This window comes from Pseudophryne corroboree, chromosome 1 (assembly GCF_028390025.1).
Source record: "Pseudophryne corroboree isolate aPseCor3 chromosome 1, aPseCor3.hap2, whole genome shotgun sequence".
Taxonomy (NCBI): Eukaryota; Metazoa; Chordata; class Amphibia; order Anura; family Myobatrachidae; genus Pseudophryne; species Pseudophryne corroboree.
The window spans coordinates 970,647,076-970,668,524 of NC_086444.1; the positions used below are offsets into that span (position 1 = coordinate 970,647,076).

The 21,449-nt window shown below is 46.2% G+C and overlaps 1 protein-coding gene across 4 annotated transcripts in view; it reads left to right on the forward strand.

The window, feature by feature from the left end:
* Positions 1 to 21,449, forward strand: part of MAP9 (microtubule associated protein 9) — a 379,878-nt gene that overhangs the window by 311,519 nt on the left and 46,910 nt on the right. For all 4 annotated transcript variants that reach the window (XM_063920498.1, XM_063920497.1, XM_063920499.1 and 1 more), the window contains 2 exons: positions 1,949 to 2,081; positions 20,139 to 20,228. In XM_063920498.1, coding sequence (XP_063776568.1) covers positions 1,949 to 2,081; positions 20,139 to 20,228 — 223 coding nt within the window. The remainder of the gene's footprint in view (positions 1 to 1,948; positions 2,082 to 20,138; positions 20,229 to 21,449) is intronic.

The window sequence follows — 21,449 nt, forward strand, 5'->3', positions numbered from 1 at the left end:
AATGTCTAAGATGGATCTCCAGTGTCCCCTAGTGGATGAAAGAGAAATATCTATAATCTGTGATTGCTGTTCTGTTAGAGGATGCTCTTCAATAAAATATATCCTGCTACTATCTACAAAAAGAGTAACACCTACTTTCTGCCGCCCAGCATACGTATGTGTCCTTAAGATAGACACCCGCATCTCAGGATCATTGCTAGAACTGCTAGAGAACTTGAAGTGTTAGTTATAATTCAGGCAGTTGTCAGAAACAAAGCTGTGCCTTGAATGGACTTGTGTGCGCCAGCCGTACAGCCTTCACTCTCCATCTTTGACAATGCGTACAATCTATTCCTTGCTTACAGGCTTGAAGAGCCTGCAAGTTGCAGGAACATGCCTCAGTTGGAAGTGTCACTCTTAAGTGAAGGGGCTAATTCCTGGGGAAAGACCTTCATGTAATGGCCACTCTTTTTGTTCTGGGGGAACTTACTGGCGTTCTCCATTAAGACATCACATCACTTGTGCATTGCAGAAATCCTGAAGGTTAATTGTTCTTCCTAAGTACTGAAATGGTTACAATAACTTAACAGAGTGTAAAATAAATGTACATGCCAGCCTCAATTCCTATAAGATGTGAATGCAATGAAATATATATGAAAGCAGTCTACTTGTACTTACAGCATCAATTTTTCATCAGTTGCTGTTTTGGCTACTGAAGGTTTTAATCAACTGCATTTAACTGAATGTATTCTAAATGTATGTTGTGTAAGTATTGTGTACATACTGGTTATTATTACCATAACCATCATCCACTATGCGCTACTGTATTGTACTGTACTTCTGTTTTACCCTGGCCTATTTCAAATGAAACAAAATGAGCCAGAAACATATTCTAGTGCAGTACTTCTGCCTAAAAACCATTCTGTTTATATCATGCTAGCCCCTAACATTACTACAAACAGATACATCATTGCAACCTAATAATAGTGGTTCATTGTTTTGTTTTTAAATCCAGCTCACTTATACTAACTATATATATATATATATATATATATATATATATATATATGTATATATTTTGTTGTCATCAGAAAAAAGTCATAACTAAAATTAAACTGCAGCTTCTCTTTGCCATTTAAATAATTCCCTCTGAAGTGTTCCTTAAGGACTTTCCCAAGACCTTAACCCAGAGGTTCCCAGACTGTGTGCCGTGGCTCCCTGGGGCGCCTCGGGACACTTGCAGGGGTGCCCTGGGTTGGTGGTCCAGTATCAATTCAAATTATTCATGGTCAATATAATAGGCAAAACCAGTGCTGGTGGCTGCCAGTCATAAAATATGTGGACGAAAAGAAGCAAATCTTGTTCCTCACCACACAACTGACCCTAAGGATGACATATAAACGCGATCTCCTTAATGTAATATTTCTTTCTAAATTTCTCATTAAGAAATTTTTGGCCTAGGGGTGCCGTGAACAAAATTCTGATATTCTAGGGCGCCGTGATTCAAAAAAGTTTGGAAACCAATGCCTTAACCATTAAGTCACTGGACAGTGTTCATGAGTTTTTGCACATATACTAATGTTAATAAGTAAAGCTGGGTACACACTGAGCGATACAGTATGTCTTCCATTCCGGCATATAGGACCGACCTATCGCTCACATCGGCATATATCGGGCAGTGTGTATGTCTGATATGCGGGTGCCTGTGGTTGCTAGCGACGTCATCAGGTTTGATATGCTGCACATCAGCTAGCGTCCTGTAGTATGCTAATGAAGGACAGAACATGATTGTTCCGTCCTTCATTAACATCGTTCCAGTATGTACGGGCAATCTGGGCTGAGGGGCATTTGTTCCCATGTCGGAACAAATGTCCGTGGCGCAAGTGTGTACCCAGCCTAAGGGTGGTGAGCAAATGCTTGTATATTTATATTTTCATTCAGATAACAAATCTTTGTCTGTTCTTCACAGTAAGAAGAGATCTACCAAACAGAACACTCCTAAGGCACGCTATTTGGGAACATTAACCATATTAGACAAGTCAGTTAATGACAATAACTGTGAAGTAGAAGCTGCAGATACTTTGCGTGCTGCTGTTTATCAGGTAACCATTGGTCTTTTAAAATATATTTATGTAATTGGAATAATCTTGCGGAACAGTAAACATCATTAGAAATTAGGTTACTCAATAACTGTCTACTGGACTATCTGGATAAATACAATTTTAATCAATTCTCATATGTGCATTAGCAGGATGTACTTTGTTTCATCATTGCTGTTTGTATTTCCAAGCCCTGTGCTTTGAAACGAAATTGGGACACTTGAAAACTTCAAGTTGTTACTATTTTTATGTGTTTAACTACAACAAAGGCAATGCTTACTTATTGCTTATAATTGGATATTGGGTCTTATTCAGGTTTGTTAGCAAACCACAAAAACAAGCAACTGGGCAAAACAATGTTGCACTGCAGGTGGGGCAGATGTACACTGAAACTGGAGGGAGGTAGTTTCAGGGGAAATATATTGAAAAATTACTTTACAGAAAGTGTAGTGGATAAGTGGAACAGCCTCCCATCAGAGGTGGTAGAGACTAAGGGGGATATGTACTAAGCAGTGATAAAAGAGGACAAGTGAGCCAGTGGAGAAGTTGCCCATGGCAACCAATCAGCTGCTCTGTATACATTTTACAGTATGCAAATTATAAATGTTACGTCAATGCTGACTGGTTGCCATAGGCAACTTCTCCACTGGTCACTTCTCCACTTTTATCACCGCTTAGTACATCTTCCCCTAAGACAGTAGAGCAATTTAAACGTGCTTGGGATAGGCATATGAATATCCTTACAAACAGGTTCACAAAGGGTTCAGATTACCTAAAGGATAAAACTAGGTGGGCCAAGTGGTTCTTATCTGCCATCAAATTCTATATTTCTATGTAACATGTGCAGAGAGAGTTAGATTTGGGTGGGGTGTGTTACATCTGCCCCACCTGCAGTGCAACATAGTATGCCCAGTTGCTTGCTTTTTTGGTTTGCTAACAAACCTGAATAACCCCCATTATTTTATTCTACACTAACGTGACAAAGTTGCTACCTAACATGCTGAGCCTAAAGGGTCTATATATCAAAGGGTTAAAAAAAATAATCCTGCAAAACGGTGACCATGTCGACGGTGATAAAATGTCGACATAGTGAAAATGTTATAGTTAAGCTTAGGGGGTCAGCATGTTGGATATTGACATTTTAATCATATCTTCATCATATACAGGTTGAGTATCCCTTATCCAAAATTCAAAATCCCACATTTCTCTGACGTCCTAAGTGGATGCTGGGGACTCCGTCAGGACCATGGGGATTAGCGGCTCCGCAGGAGACAGGGCACAAAAGTAAAAGCTTTAGGATCAGGTGGTGTGCACTGGCTCCTCCCCCTATGACCCTCCTCCAAGCCTCAGTTAGATTTTTGTGCCCGGCCGAGAAGGGTGCAATCTAGGTGGCTCTCCTAAAGAGCTGCTTAGAGTAAAAGTTTGTTAGGTTTTTTATTTTCAGTGAGTCCTGCTGGCAACAGGCTCACTGCTACGAGGGACTTAGGGGAGAGAAGTGAACTCACCTGCGTGCAGGATGGATTGGCTTCTTAGGCTACTGGACACCATTAGCTCCAGAGGGAGTCGGAACACGGGTCTCACCCTGGGGTTCGTCCCGGAGCCGCGCCGCCGATCCCCCTTGCAGATGCCGAAAAGTGAAGGTCCAGAAACGGCGGCAGAAGACTCTTCAGTCTTCATAAGGTAGCGCACAGCACTGCAGCTGTGCGCCATTGTTGTCAGCACACTTCATAGCAGCGGTCACTGAGGGTGCAGGGCGCTGGGGGGGGGGCGCCCTGGGCAGCAATGATAGTACCTTATTCTGGCTAAAAATACATCACATATAGCCCCTGGGGGCTATATGGATGTATTTAACCCCTGCCAGGTCCCAGAAAAACGGGAGAAGAAGCCCGCCGAAAAGGGGGCGGGGCCTATTCTCCTCAGCACACAGCGCCATTTTCCCTCACAGAAATGCTGGTGGGAAGGCTCCCAGGCTCTCCCCTGCACTGCACTACAGAAACAGGGTTTAAACAGAGAGGGGGGGCACTTATTTGGCGATATGTATATATATATTAAAATGCTATAAGGGAAAAACACTTATATAAAGGTTGTCCCTGTATAATTATAGCGTTTTTGGTGTGTGCTGGCAAACTCTCCCTCTGTCTCCCCAAAGGGCTAGTGGGGTCCTGTCCTCTATCAGAGCATTCCCTGTGTGTGTGCTGTGTGTCGGTACGTGTGTGTCGACATGTATGAGGACGATGTTGGTGAGGAGGCGGAGCAATTGCCTGAAATGGTGATGTCACTCTCTAGGGAGTCGACACCGGAATGGATGGCTTATTTAAGGAATTACGTGATAATGTCAACACGCTGCAAGGTCGGTTGACGACATGAGACGGCCGGCAAACAAATTAGTACCTGTCCAGGCGTCTCAAACACCGTCAGGGGCTCTAAACGCTCATTTACCTCAGTCGGTCGACACAGACACGGACACTGACTCCAGTGTCGACGGTGAAGAAACAAACGTATTTTCCTTTAGGGCCACACGTTACATGTTAAGGGCAATGAAGGAGGTGTTACATATTTCTGATACTACAAGTACCACAAGAAGGGTATTATGTGGGGTGTGAAAAAACTACCTGTAGTTTTTCCTGAATCAGATAAATTAAATGAAGTGTGTGATGATGCGTGGGTTTCCCCCGATAGAAAATTATTGGCGGTATACCCTTTCCCGCCAGAAGTTAGGGCACGTTGGGAAACACCCTTTAGGGTGGATAAGGCGCTCACACACTTATCAAAACAAGTGGCGGTACCGTCTCCAGATAGGGCCGCCCTCAAGGAGCCAGCTGAGAGGCTGGAAAATATCCTAAAAAGGTATATACACACATACTGGTGTTATACTGCGACCAGCGATCGCCTCAGCCTGGATGTGCAGCGCTGGGGTGGCTTGGTCGGATTCCCTGACTGAAAATATTGATACCCTTGACAGGGACAGTATTTTATTGACTATAGAGCATTTAAAGGATGCATTTCTATATATGCGAGATGCACAGAGGGATATTTGCACTCTGGCATCAAGAGTAAGTGCGATGTCCATATCTGCCAGAAGATGTTTATGGACACGACAGTGGTCAGGTGATGCAGATTCCAAACGGCAGAGGAGTTATTTGGGGTCGGTCCATCGGACCTGGTGGCCTCGGCAACAGCTGGAAAATCCACCTTTTTTACCCCAAATCACATCTCAGCAGAAAAAGACACCGTCTTTTCAGCCTCAGTCCTTTCGTCCCCATAAGGGCAAGCGGGCAAAAGGCCAGTCATATCTGCCCAGGGATAGAGGAAAGGGAAGAAGACTGCAGCAGGCAGCCCATTCCCAGGAACAGAAGCCCTCCACAGCTTCTGCCAAGTCCTCAGCATGACGCTGGGGCCGTACAAGCGGACTCAAGTGCGGTGGGGGGTCGTCTCAAGAGTTTCAGCGCGTAGTGGGCTCACTCGCAGGTGGACCCCTGGATCCTACAAGTAGTATCCCAGGGGTACAGACTGGAGATTCGAGACGTCTCCCCCTCGCAGGCTCCTGATGTCTGCTTTACCAACGTCTTCCTCCGACAGGGAGGCAGTATTGGAAACAATTCACAAGCTGTATTCCCAGCAGGTGATAATCAAAGTACCCCTCCTACAACAAGGAAAGGGGTATTATTCCACACTATATTGTGGTACTGAAGCCAGACGGCTCGGTGAGACCTATTCTAAATGGGAAATTTTTGAACACTTACATACAAAGGTTCAAATCAAGATGGAGTCACTCAGAGCAGTGATAGCGAACCAGGAAGAAGGGGACTATATGGTGTCCCTGGACATCAAGGATGCTTACCTCCATGTCCAAAATTGCCCTTCTCACCAAGGGTACCTCAGGTTCGTGGTACGGAACTGTCACTATCAGTTTCAGACGCTGCCGTTTGGATTGTCCACGGCACCCCGGGTCTTTACCAAAGTAATGGCCGAAATGATGATTCTTCTTCAAAGAAAAGGCGTCTTAATTATCCCTTACTTGGACGATCTCCTGATAAGGGCAAGGTCCAGAGAACAGTTGGAAGTCGGAGTAGCACTATCTCAAGTAGTTCTACGACAGCACGGGTGGATTCTAAATATCCAAAATCGCAGTCGTTTCCGACGACACGTCTGCTGTTCCTAGGGATGGTTCTGGACACAGTCCAGAAAAAGGTGTTTCTCCCGGAGGAGAAAGCCAGGGAGTTATCCGAGCTAGTCAGGAACCTCCTAAAACCAGGAAAAGTGTCAGTGCATCATTGCACAAGAGTCCTGGGAAAAATGGTGGCTTATTACGAAGCGATTCCATTCGGCAGATTCCACGCAAGAACTTTTCAGTGGGATCTGCTGGACAAATGGTCCGGATCGCATTTTCAGATGCATCAGCGGATAACCCTATCTCCAAGGACAAGGGTGTCTCTCCTGTGGTGGTTACAGAGTGCTCATCTTCTAGAGGGCCGCAGATTCGGCATTCAGGATTGGATGCTGGTGACCACGGAGGCCAGCCTGAGAGGCTGGGGAGCAGTCACACAGGGAAAAAATTTCCAGGGAGTGTGATCAAGTCTGGAGATTTTTCTCCACATAAATATACTGGAGCTAAGGGCAATTTACAATGCTCTAAGCTTAGCAAGACCTCTGCTTCAAGGTCAGCCGGTATTGATCCAGTGGGACAACATCACGGCAGTCGCCCACGTAAACGGACAGGGCGGCACAAGAAGCAGGAGGGCAATGGCAGAAACTGCAAGGATTTTTCGCTGGGCGGAAAATCATGTGATAGCACTGTCAGCAGTGTTCATTCCGGGAGTGGACAACTGGGAAGCAGACTTCCTCAGCAGGCACAACCTCCACCCGGGAGAGTGGGGACTTCTTCGGGAAGTCTTCCACATGATTGTGAACCGTTGGAAAAGACCAAAGGTGGACATGATGGCGTCCCGCCTGAACAAAAAACTGGACAAGTATTGCGCCAGGTCAAAAGACCCTCAGGCAATAGCTGTGGACGTTCTGGTAACACCGTGGGTGTACCAGTCGGTGTATGTCTTCCCTCCTCTGCTTCTCATACCCAAGGTATTGAGAATTATAAGACGTAGAGGAGTAAGAACTATACTCGTGGCTCCGGATTGGCCAAGAAGGACTTGGTACCCGGAACTTCAAGAGATGCTCACAGAGGACTCATGGCCTCTGCCGCTAAGAAGGGACTTGCTTCAGCAAGTACCATGTCTGTTCCAAGACTTACTGCGGCTGCGTTTGACGGCATGGCGGTTGAACGCCGGATCCTAAGGGAAAAAGGCATTACGGAAGAGGTCATTCCTACCCTGGTCAAAGCCAGGAAGGAGGTGACCGCACAACATTATCACCACATGTGGCGAAAATATGTTGCGTGGTGTGAGGCCAGGAAGGCCCCATGAAGAAATTTCAACTCGGTCGTTTCCTGCATTTCCTGAAAACAGGAGTGTCTATGGGCCTCAAATTGGGGTCCATTAAGGTTCAAATTTCGGCCCTGTCGATTTTCTTCCAGAAAGAATTGGCTTCAGTTCCTGAAGTCCAGAAGTTTGTCAAGGGAGTACTGCATATACAACCCCCTTTTGTGCCTCCAGTGGCACTGTGGGATCTCAACGTAGTTCTGGGATTCCTAAAATCACATTGGTTTAAACCGCTCAAATCTGTGGATTTGAAATATCTCACAGGGAAAGTGACCATGCTGTTGGCCCTGGCCTCGGCCAGGCGAGTGTCAGAATTGGCGGCGTTTGTCTCAAAAAAGCCCATATCTGATTGTCCATTCGGACAGGGCAGAGCTGCGGACTCATCCCCAGTTTCTCCCTAAGGTGGTGTCAGTGTTTCACCCGAACCAGCTTATTGTGGTACCTGCGGCTACTAGGGACGTGGAGGACTCCAAGTTGCTAGATGTTGTCAGGGCCCTGAAAATATAGTTTCCAGGACGGCTGGAGTCAGGAAAACTGACTTGCTGTTATCCTGTATGCACCCAAAAAAAAAAAAAAAAAAACTGGGTGCTCTTGCTTCTAAGCAGACGATTGCTAGTTGGATGTGTAGTACAATTCAGCTTGCACATTCTGTGGCAGGCCTGCCACAGCCAAAATATGTAAATGCCCATTCCACAAGGAAGGTGGGCTCATCTTGGGCGGCTGCCCGAGGGGTCTCGGCTTTACAACTTTTCCGAGCTGATACTTGGTCAGGGGCACACCCTGACTGAGGAGGACCTGGAGTTCTCTCATTCGGTGCTGCAGAGTCATCCGCACTCTCCCGCCCGTTTGGGAGCTTTGGTATAATCCCCATGGTCCTGACGGAGTCCCCAGCATCCACTTAGGACGTCAGAGAAAATAAGAATTTACTTACCGATAATTCTATTTCTCGTAGTCCGTAGTGGATGCTGGGCGCCCATCCCAAGTGCGGATTGTCTGCAATACTTGTACATAGTTATTGTTACAAAAATCGGGTTATTATTGTTGTGAGCCATCTTTTCAGATGCTCCGCTGTTATCATGCTGTTAACTGGGTTCAGATCACAGGTTGTACAGTGTGATTGGTGTGGCTGGTATGAGTCTTACCCGGGATTCAAAATCCTTCCTTATTGTGTACGCTCGTCCGGGCACAGTATCCTAACTGAGGCTTGGAGGAGGGTCATAGGGGGAGGAGCCAGTGCACACCACCTGATCCTAAAGCTTTTACTTTTGTGCCCTGTCTCCTGCGGAGCCGCTAATCCCCATGGTCCTGACGGAGTCCCCCAGCATCCACTACGGACTACGAGAAATAGAATTATCGGTAAGTAAATTCTTATTTTTTGGTTCCCCTACTGAGATAATGACACATATATGTATATTATGAATTTTGGATAAGGGCTGTAGTACCTGTCAACATTATGCTGTAGACGTTATGACTGTTGATATACTGAACATCGACAAAGTAACTGCATACTCGTTGCCAATGTGTATGCAAATCATTGTATGGCTCTTATTAATTGCCTTTTTTATATACTGATCATTGTACCACCATCATATGGTATACACTCTTCAGGAAGCATTGGGGATGCTGCTACTGTAGGTCACAAATATTTCAAGTAAAATGAAAAGCCTTTATTTATGTGCATGGGTTTGTGTCTAGCACTGTCTCTGTATTATATATTGCTAGCTGTGGGGCAGCTGAATCCTTTCACACAAATGATGCATCACGGAAATAAAATGCATGGAAACAAAGCTATGGAAATAAAAATCTAACAACATGAAAGCTGGGGCCTGTTTAATGAGAAATAAGATAAAGGAGGATATTTTGTTTTGATTTAAACTGAATTAAATAGGATCTTCTGACAATGCAGCCGACGTTCATTCTCCTGCAAATGGTTTGAACAAAAGCTGTATGTATATAGATTGTCACCACAATTGCATATATATCACATCTTAACATCTGATGTGTTGTTGTAAAGATTTGCTATCAATCCACTTTTAGCGAATTGAGTTTGAGTATTCATTTAGATTTACTGATGGTTTTCTCGGGATTGAGGAGCACACTCACTGTATAATGTCACAGCTTTATTTTCGTAATGTAAAGTCATTTTACTTTTCCAGCACAGTAACTATTGGCGCTGAATCTGTAAAATGCCTTTGCTGAAATGAAGCAATGCGTTAATCAGTGTTGGGAAGACCTGGCACAATGATTCATCATGCCCTGCTCTATAGGTCAGGTACAAATGTGTCCTCATAAGTTGTTGCTCAAGTCATGCCAAACAGCTGTCTCTGTCGCTGCATGTTAAACTTACATGCAAGCCGCAGAGCTGAGATGGTCCATACCATGCAATACTACAGTACTGTATACAGTGGCATATTTCCATTACTGTATATTATTATTATTTCAGTGCTGTACAGTGTATAGAAGAAAAACAGGATTTTAATACCTACCGGTAAATCCTTTTCTCCTAATCCGTAGAAGATGCTGGGGTCCACTTCAGTACCATGGGTGTATAGACGGTTCCGCAGGAGCCATGGGCACCCTAAGACTTTTCAAAGGGTGTGAACGGGCTCCTCCCTCTATGCCCCTCCTCCAGACCTCAGTTATAGGAACTGTGCCCAGGGAGACGGAATTTTTATACTAATGGTGAGATTCATACCAGCTCACACCTCAACCATGCCGCACAACATGGCATTCAACATAACACGCCAACAGGCATGAACCATTTGCAGCAACATGCGGAAAACAAATGTAACACAACTTGTGCAACTATAATGAACAAACTGCAGGTAAAGTACGCACTGGGTCAGGTGCTCAGCATCCTCTACGGACTAGGAGAAAAGGATTTACCGGTATGTATTAAAATCCTGTTTTCTCATACGTCCTAGAGTATGCTGGGGTCCACTTCAGTACCATGGGGTTATACCAAAGCTCCAGTACGGGCAGGAGAGTGCGGATGACCCTGCAGCACCGATTGACCAAACTTGAGGTCTTCATCGGCCAAAGTGTCAAACTTATAAAATTTAGCAAATGTGTTTGACCCTGACCAAGTAGCTGCTCGGCAAAGTTGTAAAGCCGAGACGCCCCGGGCAGCCGCCCAGGATGAGCCTACTTTCCTAGAAGAATGGGCCTTCACCGACTTCAGTACCGGCAAGCCTGCCGTAGATTGAGCGTGCTGAATCGTCCCTCTGATCCAGCGCGCAATAGTCTGCTTAGAAGCAGGACACCCAATCTTGCTAGGAGCATACAGGACAAACAGAGCCTCTGTTTTCCGTATCCGTGCTGTTCTTGCAACATAAATCTTCAAAGCTCTAACCACATCTAGAGACTTTGACTCAGTGAAAGTGTCAGTAGCCACTGGCACCACAATAGGTTGGTTTATGTGGAAGGACGAACCCACCTTTGGAAGAAATTGTTGACGAGTTCTTAACTCTGCCCTATCTTCATGGAAGATCAGGAAAGGGCTCTTGTGAGACAAGGCCCCCAACTCAGACACCCGCCTTGCGGATGCCAAGGCCAAAAGCATCACCCTCCACTTTCCAAGTGAGAAACTTCAATTCTATCTCCTGCAGAGGTTCAAACCAATCTGATTGAAGGAACTGCAACATCACATTAAGGTCCCATGGTGGCACTGGAGGCACAAATGGAGGCTGGATGTGCAGAACCCCTTTCACAAACGTCTGAACTTCTGGAAAGGAGGCCAATTGTTTTTTAAAGAAAACTGATAAGGCCGAAATCTGGACCTTGATTGACCCCAATCTAAGGCCCGCATCCACACCAGCCTGCAGAAAATGGAGAAATCGTCCCAACTCAAACTCTTCCGTAGGAGCCTTCTTGGATTCACACCAAGACACATATTTTCTCCAAATACGGTGGTAATGTTTAGACGTTACTCCCTTCCTGGTCTGAATAAGAGTGGGAATTACTTCTTTGGGAATACCCTTTCGGGCTAGGATCTGGCGCTCAACAGCCATGCCGCTAAACGTAGCCGCGGTAAGTCTTGATACACGCACGGTCCCTGCTGTAGTAGGTCCTCTTGAGGAGGAAGAGGCAGAGGATCTTCTATGAGCAACTCCTGAAGATATGGATACCAAGCCCTTCTTGGCCAGTCTGGGGCAATGAAGATTGCTCGAACTCTTGTTCTTCTTATTATCTTGAGAACTTTTGGTATCAGTGGAAGTGGAGGGAAAACATATACCGACCGAAACACCCACTGGGTCACCAGTGCATCCACTGCTATTGCTTGAGGGTCTCTTGACCTGGAACAATATCTCTGAAGCTTCTTGTTTAGACGAGATGCCATCATGTCTACTTGAGGAACTCACCAAAGACTTGCCACCTCTGCGAAGACTTCTTGGTGGAGGCCCCACTCTCCTGGATGGAGATCGTGTCTGCTGAGGAAGTCTGCTTCCCAGTTGTCCACTCCCGGAATGAAAATTGCTGACAGAGCTCTTACATGTCTTTCTGGCCAGAGGAGAATCCTTGTCACCTCTGCCATTGCCGCTCTGCTTTTCGTTCCGCCTTGCCTGTTTATGTACTCGACTGCTGTTACATTATCCGACTGAATCTGCACGGGATGATCTTGAAGAAGATGTACCGCTTGTAGAAGGCCGTTGTAAATGGCTCTCAATTCCAGAACGTTTATGTGAAGGCAGGCTTCCTGACTTGACCATTTTCCTTGGAAGCTTTCCCCCTGTGTGACAGCTCCCCAGCCTCGGAGACTCGCATCCGTGGTTACCAGGACCCAGTCCCGAATCCCGAACTTGGTGAGAACTGTGTAGCCACCACAGGAGCGAAATCCTGGCTTTGGGGGACAAGATTTTTTTCCGGTGCATGTGTAGGTGGGATCCGGACCACTTGTCCAACAGGTCCCACTGGAATACTCTGGCATGAAATCGTCCAAACTGTATGGCCTCGTAGGCCGCTACCATTTTCCCCAACAACAGAATGCATTGATGGATCGACACGCTTGTTGGTTTCAATATTTGTTTGACCATTTTCTGGATTTCCAGAGCCTTTTCCACTGGAAGAAATACTCTCTGTACTTCTGTGTCCAGAATCATCCCTAAAAAGGACAATCTTGTCGTTGGTTCCAACTGCGACTTTGGAAAATTCATGATCCAACCGTGTTGTTGGAGTATTGACAGGGAGAGTGCGATGTTCTGCACCAACTGTTCCCTAGATCTCGCTATTATCAGGAGATCATCCAGATAAGGAATTATATTGACTCCTTTTTGACGAAGGAGGACCATCATCTCCGCCATCACCTTGGTGAATACCCTCGGTGCCGTGGAGAGTCCGAACGGCAACGTCTGGAACTGGTAATGGCAATCCTGTACTGCGAATCTCAGATAAGCTTGGTGAGGAGGATAAATGGAACATGCAAGTAAGCATCCTTTATGTCTACTGACACCATGAAGTCCCCCTCCTCCAGACTGGAAATCACTGCCCTCAGGGATTCCATCTTGAACTTGAACCTTTTCAGGTAGAGATTCAGTTTTTCCAGGTTTAAAATTGGTCTGACCGAGCCGTCCGGCTTCGGAACTACGAAGAGGCTTGAATAAAAACCTTCTCCTTGCTGTGACAAGGGTACCAGGACAATGACTTGATCCTGACATAATTTTTGAATTGCCGTTGTTACTGCCTCTCTTTCTGGAAGAGAAGCTGGCAAGGTCGATTTGAAAAATCGGCATGGGGGGACGTCTTGAAAATCCAGTTTGTACCTATGGGACACTATTTGTAAGACCCATGGGTCCAGGCCAGATTGAATCCAGATTTGACTGAAAAGTTTCAGACGTGCTCTCACCCGAGCGGACTCCCGCAAGGGAGCCCCAGCGTCATGCTGCAGATTTGGCAGAAGCAGGGGTTGACTTCTGCTCCTGGGATCCTGGAGACGCTGCGGATTTCTTTCCTTTTCCCCTTCCCCCTACCTGCAAAGAAGGGGGAACCTTTGGCCTTTTTGTATTTGTTGGGCCGAAAGGACTGCATGTGAGAGTGATGTGTCTTTTTCGCCGGTGCAGGAGCATAAGGCAAGAATGTCGACTTACCTGCGGTAGCCGCCGAGACTAACGCATCCAGCCCATCACCAAATAAGGCCTCACCTTTATACGGGAGAGCCTCCAATTTTCTTTTGGAATCTGCATCAGCATTCCACTGGTGAAACCACAACGCCCTCCGAGCTGATACTGCCATGGTAGCGGCTGTTGAACCCAAGAGTCCAATATCCTTCATAGCTTCCAGCATGTATGCGGCAGCGTCTTTGATATTACCTAACGTTAGGAGTATCTCGTCTCTATCAATCGTGTCAATTTCCGATGACAAGTTATCTGACCGTTTTTCGATAGCACGACTCACCCACGCGCAAGCAATGGTGGGTCTGAGCAGCGTACATAAATAGATTTTAACGTAGTCTCCATTTTGCAGTCTGCCGGCTCCTTTAGTGAAGCCGTCCCAGGTGCAGGAGGAATCACCTTGTTTGTTAACCTTGACAGTGCACTGTCTAACACCGGGGGTGACTCCCATCTTTTCCTGTCCTCTAATGGAAAAGGATAAGCAATCTAAATCCTTTTGGAAATATTAAATGTCTTTTCAGGATTCACCAAGACTCCCTCAAAAAGAGTATTTAGCTCGTGGGAAGGAGGGAAAGTTACCTTACATTTCTTTTCCTTATAGAAATAAGCCTTCTCCTGAGGTACAGTAGGGGCTTCCGTGACTTCTAAGACTTCTTTTATAGCAACAAACATATATTGTATGCTTTTTGCCAATTTAGGATCTATCCCCCTGGAATCACTATCGTCGACACAGGAATCAGAGTCCGTGTCGGTATCAGTATGTACAATGTTTGCAAACGGTCTCTTATGTGACCCAGAGGGGTCGCCTGCGGATGAGAAAGCAGAACCCTGAATAATCACATCTTCCACTGATTTTCTCCAGCTTTCTGCATGAGACTGAGACTTGTCTAATCTCCTACTGATATGATTTACACTATCACGTATTTCTTTCACCCATGCAGGCTCGTGGTGTGCCGGCAGCGCCACCACATTACAACTCTGTGTCCCTAAAATGGTTCCCTCAGGGGAAGAACTCCCTGCCTCAGATATGTCACACACGTGCACAAACACACCACAGACACTCCGAGACTTATAGGGGACAGACCCACAGTAAAATCTGTCAGAAGGACACAGATAGGAGCAGCCAGTTCACAAACCCAGCGCCAGTAACACAATGCCTGTGAAACATAAAATGCCCACTGACATGCAGCGTTTTTTTATATGTAAATACACAATATAAAGCACCAATTTCACTGTGCCCCCCCGTTTTGCACCCTGATACTTGTATTCAGTAGTGGAGAGGGACCAGCGTTGTCTCTGCAGCCTGAGGAGAGAGAGAAAATGGCGCTGAGCAGTGTGCTCGCTGACTGAGGAGGAAGCTCCGCCCCCGCAATGGGGCGTTTCTCCTCAGAGATTCTGAGAACTATATTTATACTGGCGGGGGTAGGGCTGTGCCTCGGCAGCTTATGCCTCTTTTCTACCAGTTTTAAAAGGTTTCATGCTGCCCAGGGCACCCCCCATACCCCCGCGCCCTGCAGCCTGCAGTGCCTGTGTTGTGTGGGCAGTATGGCGCGCTGCGCTCCCGCCAGCCGCGCGGTACCTTTAGCCGTCACCTTGATTGAAGATCTCTCTTCTAACACCTATCTTCTGACTTTTGGCTCTGCAAGGGGGGGTGACGGCGTGCTGTGGGAGTGAGCATCTAGGCACAGCTAGCGTTCAGTACCCTTCAGGAGCTAATGGTGTCCTGTCAGCCAGAAGCAGAGCCATGAAACTATTTAGTAAGTTGGTTCCTGCTTCTGCCCCCTCAGTCCCACAAAGCAGGGAGACTGTTGCCAGCAGTTCTCCCTGATAATAAAAAAACCTAACATAAGTCTTTTCAGAGAAACTCAGTAGAGCTCCCCTGGAGTGCATCCAGTCTGCCCGGGCACATTTCTAAAACTGAGGTCTGGAGGATGGGCATAGAGGGAGAAGCCAGTTCACACCCTTTGAAAAGTCTTAGAGTGCCCATGGCTCCTGCGGAACCGTCTATACCCCATGGTACTGAAGTGGACCCCAGCATCCTCTAGGACGTATGAGAAAAAAATTATAATAAAATAAATCGGAACCCTAATAAGCTCAAATTAGACTACTGTAATACACTGTAAGATCAGTATACAGTAAATTGTCGCACAACATTGGTGAATAAAACAAAAAAGCAGCGTATTAAAACCTACAGTAGTTTTGTACTGTAAAGGGGGGCATACACACTGAGAGATCCGTGTTTAAAATCTAAGCAATCTGATTAGATTGCTTATATTGTAAGCACGGATCTATTGTGTGTATGCACCCCAGCGATGAGCATCGCTATCGCCGGTGCTAGATTGAGCCTGCATGCAGGCTCAATCTAGCGGGTCGCTCACTTCAGCGCTGTGTGAAGTGAGCGGCCCCCAGTCCCCCCCCCCCTCTCGCTCAGCACACATTGCACTGTGCTGAGCGGGAGGAGAGATGTGTGCTGAGCGGTCTGTGTTAAGATTGCTCAGTACACATCTCTCCCGTCAGTACTCTCTCCCGTCAGTACTGGCCTTAAGTATCCCTTCACTACACTGGTTATTTGATGCATACACACTGCAGTTTAGGAAAAGCAACATCTAGTGTACAGAAAGTAGTACTACACTCTCCAGTCAGTGCCTTATGCTGCAACTGAATATGCTATGATGTGTCCAGACGTGGGCGTATGAGACACAAGAAGCTTGACGCACTACATGGCTTATGATGTATGAGGACACATCTGTACTTCTTTCAACAATCTCCAGGAAATTATGGCTAATATCTAAATACAGGGAGTAAGATTGCAAGTTAATGACTTGTGACTTACTGTAGTTCCTCTCAACTTAATATCATACTTGCCTATTTCTCTTACGTCCTAAAGGATGCTGGGGACTCCAAAAGGACCATGGGGTATAGACAGGATCCGCAGGAGTCATGGGCACACTAAAAGACTTTTACTGGGTGTGAACTGGCTCCTCCCTCTATGCCCCTCCTCCAGACCTCAGTTAGATTCTGTGCCCAGGAGAGACTGGACACACACTAGGGGAGCTCTACTGAGTTTCTCTAAAAAGACTTTATGTTAGGCTTTTTTATTTTCAGAGAGACCTGCTGGCTACAGGCTCTCTGCTTCGTGGGACTGAGGGGAGAGAAGTCAGACCTACTTCTTCTGAGTTAAGGGCCCTGCTTCTTAGGCTACTGGACACCATTAGCTCCAGAGGGTTCGATCACTTGGTGCGCCTAGCTGCTCGTTCCCGGAGCCGCGCCGTCAACCCCCTCACAGAAGCCAGAAGAAAGAAGCCGGGTGAGTATGCAGAAGGCAGAAGACTTCAGTAACGGAGGTACAGCGCAGCGGTCTCGCTGCGCTCCATGCTCCCACACACACACCAACGGCACTCTCAGGGTGCAGGGCGCTGGGGGGAGCGCCCTGGGCAGCAGGTTACTGAGGTTTTCTTCACTGGCAAAAACGCATATTTGAGGTGCCTGGGCACTATATATGAGACCCCCACCAGTATAATAATTTAAATTTGAGCGGGACTACAGCGCGCCGGGTGGGGGCATGGCTTAGCCGCACAGCTTACCAGCGCCATTTTCTCTCTTCACAGAGCATGCAGAGACGCTGGCCCGGACCTCCAACTCTCCTTACAAGTATAGGGAGCAAAACGGGGGGGACAGGGGGACAGGCAATTGGTGCTATATATATATATAGAACAGCGCTGTGAACATATATTATTTTTGTTTGTAGTATATGGGCGCTGAGGTGTGAGCTGGTATACTCCGTCTGTGTTCTCTCTAACAGGCTTCCCTGTGGGTCTGTCCCCTATAGCCAGTGTGAGTGTGTGTGTGTCGGTACAAAGTGTCGACATGTCTGAGGCCGAGTGCTCCTCCCCGGAGGAGGCTACTGGGGGCGCATAGAAGGATTTGGGAGTGACTCTGTCGGCACAGCCGACTGCTGATTGGGTGAATATGTTGAGTACATTGAATGCAAATGTGGCGTTATTGTCTAAGAGGCTGGATAAATCTGATTCTCAGACACAAACCTGGAGAAAATCCATGGAAGACGCTTTATCTCAGGTACAGGCCCCCTCAGGGTCACAAAAACGTTCCTTTACCCAGATGGCAGATACGGATACCGACACGGACTCTGATTCCAGTGTCGACTTTAGTGAGGCCAGTTTACATCCAAAATTGGTAAAGAGTATTCAGTACATGATTGTGGCTATTAAAGATGTTTTACATATTTCTGAGGAACCTCCTGTTCCAGATACAAGGGTTTGTTTATTTAAAGGGAAAAAGCCTGAGGTGAATTTTCCCCCCTCTCATGAACTGAACGCTCTTTGTGAAAAGGCTTGGGAGTCGCCTGACAAAAGGTGGCAGATTCCTAAGAGAATTTTTATGGCATATCCCTTCCCCTCTGACGACAGGGAAAAGTGGGAGTCATCTCCCAATGTGGACAAGGCTCTGTCCCGACTGTCCAAAAAAGTGGCGCTTCCGTCTCCTGACACGGCTGCCCTCAAGGATCCTGCGGATCGCAAGCAGGAAACGACATTAAAGGCCATTTACGTCACTACGGGTGCACTCCTCACCTAAAGGATGCGGCGAGGGATATTGGCCTCTTGGGATCAAGGGCCAATGCCATGGCGGTCTCGGCCAGGAGGGCGCTGTGGATTCATCAATGGAATGCTGATGCCGACTCCAAGAAAGCAATGGAAGCTCTCCCTTTTAAAGATAGTGTCTTGTTTGGTGATGGCCTCGCTGACCTGGTGTCTACCGCTACTGCGGGTAAGTCATCTTTTCTTCCTTATGTTCCCGCACAACAGAAAAAGGCGCCCCTGTATCAGATGCAGTCCTTTTAGCCTAATAAATACATAAAAGGAAGGGGCTCGTCCTTCCTCGCTTCAAAAGGTAGAGGAAGGGGAAAAAGGTCGCCTGCTATGTCTGGCGCCCAGGACTAAAAGTCCTCCCCCGCCTCTGCGGAATTGAGGATTCGTCAACAATTTCTGCCGAAGGTGGTTTCTTCGTTTCACATAAATCAACCTATTGTGGTGCCTGTGGCTTCGGATGCCGTGACGGTGCCAAAATCTCTCAATGTCGTAAGAGCTTTGAAGGTTTATGTCGCCAGAACGGCTCTTGTGAGGAAAACAGAGGCTCTGTTTGTCCTGTATGCTTCCAACAAGATTGGAAATCCTGCTTCCAAGCAGACTATTGCGCACTGGATTTGTAATACGATTCAGCACGCTCATTCTACGGCTGGATTGCCGTTGCCGAGGTCGGTGAAGGCCCATTCTACCAGGAAGGTGGGCTCATCTTGAGCGGCTGCCCGAGGGGTCTCGGCACTTCAGCTTTGCCGAGCAGCTACGTGGTCGGGTTCAAACACTTTTGCTAAATTCTACAAGTTTGATACCCTGGCTGATGAGGACCTAATGTTTGCTCAATCGGTGCTGCAGGGTCGTCCACACTCTCCCGCCCGGTCTGGAGCTTTGGTATAGACCCCATGGTCCTTTTGGAGTCCCCAACATCCTCTAGGACGTAAGAGAAAATAGGATTTTAATGCCTACCGGTAAATCCTTTTCTCCTAGTCCGTAGAGAATGCTGGGCGCCCATCCCAGTGCGTACTGTTACTTGCAGTTGTATTGTTACTTGTTGGTTTCGGTTACACGAAGGTTGTGTATCGGTCATGTTCAGCTTGTTGCTGTTGTTTTGTTCATAGCGTTATCTGGTTTTCTTGGTTATCCAGTTGTACGGTGTGTTGCGGTGTGAGCTGGTATGTATCTCACCCTTGGTTTAACAAAAATCCTTTTCCTCAAAATGTCCGTCTCCCCTGGGCACAGTTCCTATAACTGAGGTCTGGAGGAGGGGCATAGAGGCAGGAGCCAGTTCACACTCAGTAAAAGTCTTTTAGTGTGCCCATGACTCCTGCGGATCCCGTCTATACCCCATGGTCCTTTTGGAGTCCCCAGCATCCTCTACGGACTAGGAGAAAAGGATTTACCGGTAGGTATTAAAATCCTATTTTTCCCGATATGTCTGGGATATGCCTATATTGTGGGGAGCTGGAACCTCTCCCATAGTCCGGGGAGCAGATCAGCTTCCTGGATCCAGTGCCTCAATTACACATTTCATGGTTCCGTGCCTCCTGGACCTAGCACCTGGACATTCATCTCCATCATCACTCTGGCAGCTCGGGTGAAGAGCCAGCTAGTATGCAAACTTGACTTTCCCTTAATTAAATGAACCAGATAGTTTTTAATTATCAGTAGGTCTCATTATTTAACTGAGTTGCAGTATTAACAAGTTATTCTAAGTATTATACATTTTGTTTGCAAGCACGTTCAGAGTAATCGTATACTGTTGGGCTTAGTACAATGATAGTAGCAATTAAGGTATTATACGGTGTGTGGCAGTGATAAACTCTGTTCCATGTTCCCCTTTATTTAGTTACATTATTACACCCCAGGCAAAATATATTTTGCTGAGTCTTCACATTTTATTCAGAAACATTATTATCTATGCAGAACTGGCTGGAAAAGAAGAAAGTATTTGTTCATGAACTACATCAACTGAAAAAGGCTAAAGCGGAGCAGGAGAAAGAGAAAATAAAAATGGTAATAATTTAGATTTTATCGATGTACAGTATATCTCATTTGTCTTCATCTCTGGCTTTGGAGCAATACTTCGTTTTATGTAGCCGCAGACTGATGAATACCTCTGTGTAGCTCTGATGTATACCTCATTTGTCTTCATCTCAGGTTTTGGAGCAGTATTTCTTTATATGCAGCCGCAGTCTGTAGACTTACTACCTTGCCCCGATTGACAAAAATCCTACTTTAGGCCCCGCTCCATGTCCTCTTTTCAAGAAAGGAATGTTGCACCCTGAGGATAGGACCTGGAGCAATCTGAAACGTCTGCAATATTTTAGATACAGAGTTACCCTATTGAACAAACATGTGTCATGTCACCTATTCCTATCTTGCCAAGGCTACATTCAGTACAAATATATAACCACTATATTGTTCTGATATGTTGTGTACACTATGCCGCCATTTGGTATGCCGATGGTCAGAAGACCGCCTGCGTCATACCAAAGTTTAGAATTCCCAAGTGCCCCTCTAACCCTAACCCTCCCTTTCGGCAGGTTAAACCCAACCCTCCCTCCCCTGCAACCTAACTCTCCCCGGGGGCGCAGACATTCCGAGCAGTTGTTGGATTCCGGTGTCAGTATTTTGACTGCCTGGGATCGCAACCGCCTGATCTGTACTTGTTAGTAAATTATGTTTGGTCAAGTTAAACTAAACTGATTTGGGAGAAGTGTGCATGAATCCTTCTTTCTGGAGCAGATCCCTGTTACCATATGACAATAAAACCAATTTATTCAATTTTAGCAAGTATACCTTGTAAGCACATTGGGGACAATATCACATGAGGAAGAAGAGACCTTTTTCTTTGGGAATTTTAATAAAAATATTTGGTACTTTTTTTTAATTCTTAATGCAGTGAAATTAAAGGGTTGACTGTTTTGTTTTTTTTGGAAACAAAAGCATAAATAGTAAATTCAATTTATTTACTTTATTCTAATCTTTATTTAAAGAACTCACAAACAATCAGAAGTTACAAGTACAATAAGCACAACAAATTAGCAAGTTTTGGGAAAGTACAAATATAGATAAATAGGAAAATAAGATATAAGTTCGACAAGGAAGAATTGGAGCAAGGAGGTAGAATCCTCCCATCGTGCATAAGTCAAACAGAGATAGTAAGTGCAAGAATCAGAGGAGATAGAGTGTCCGCGTAGGAGAGCCATGAAGCCCACACCTGAGTAAACATAT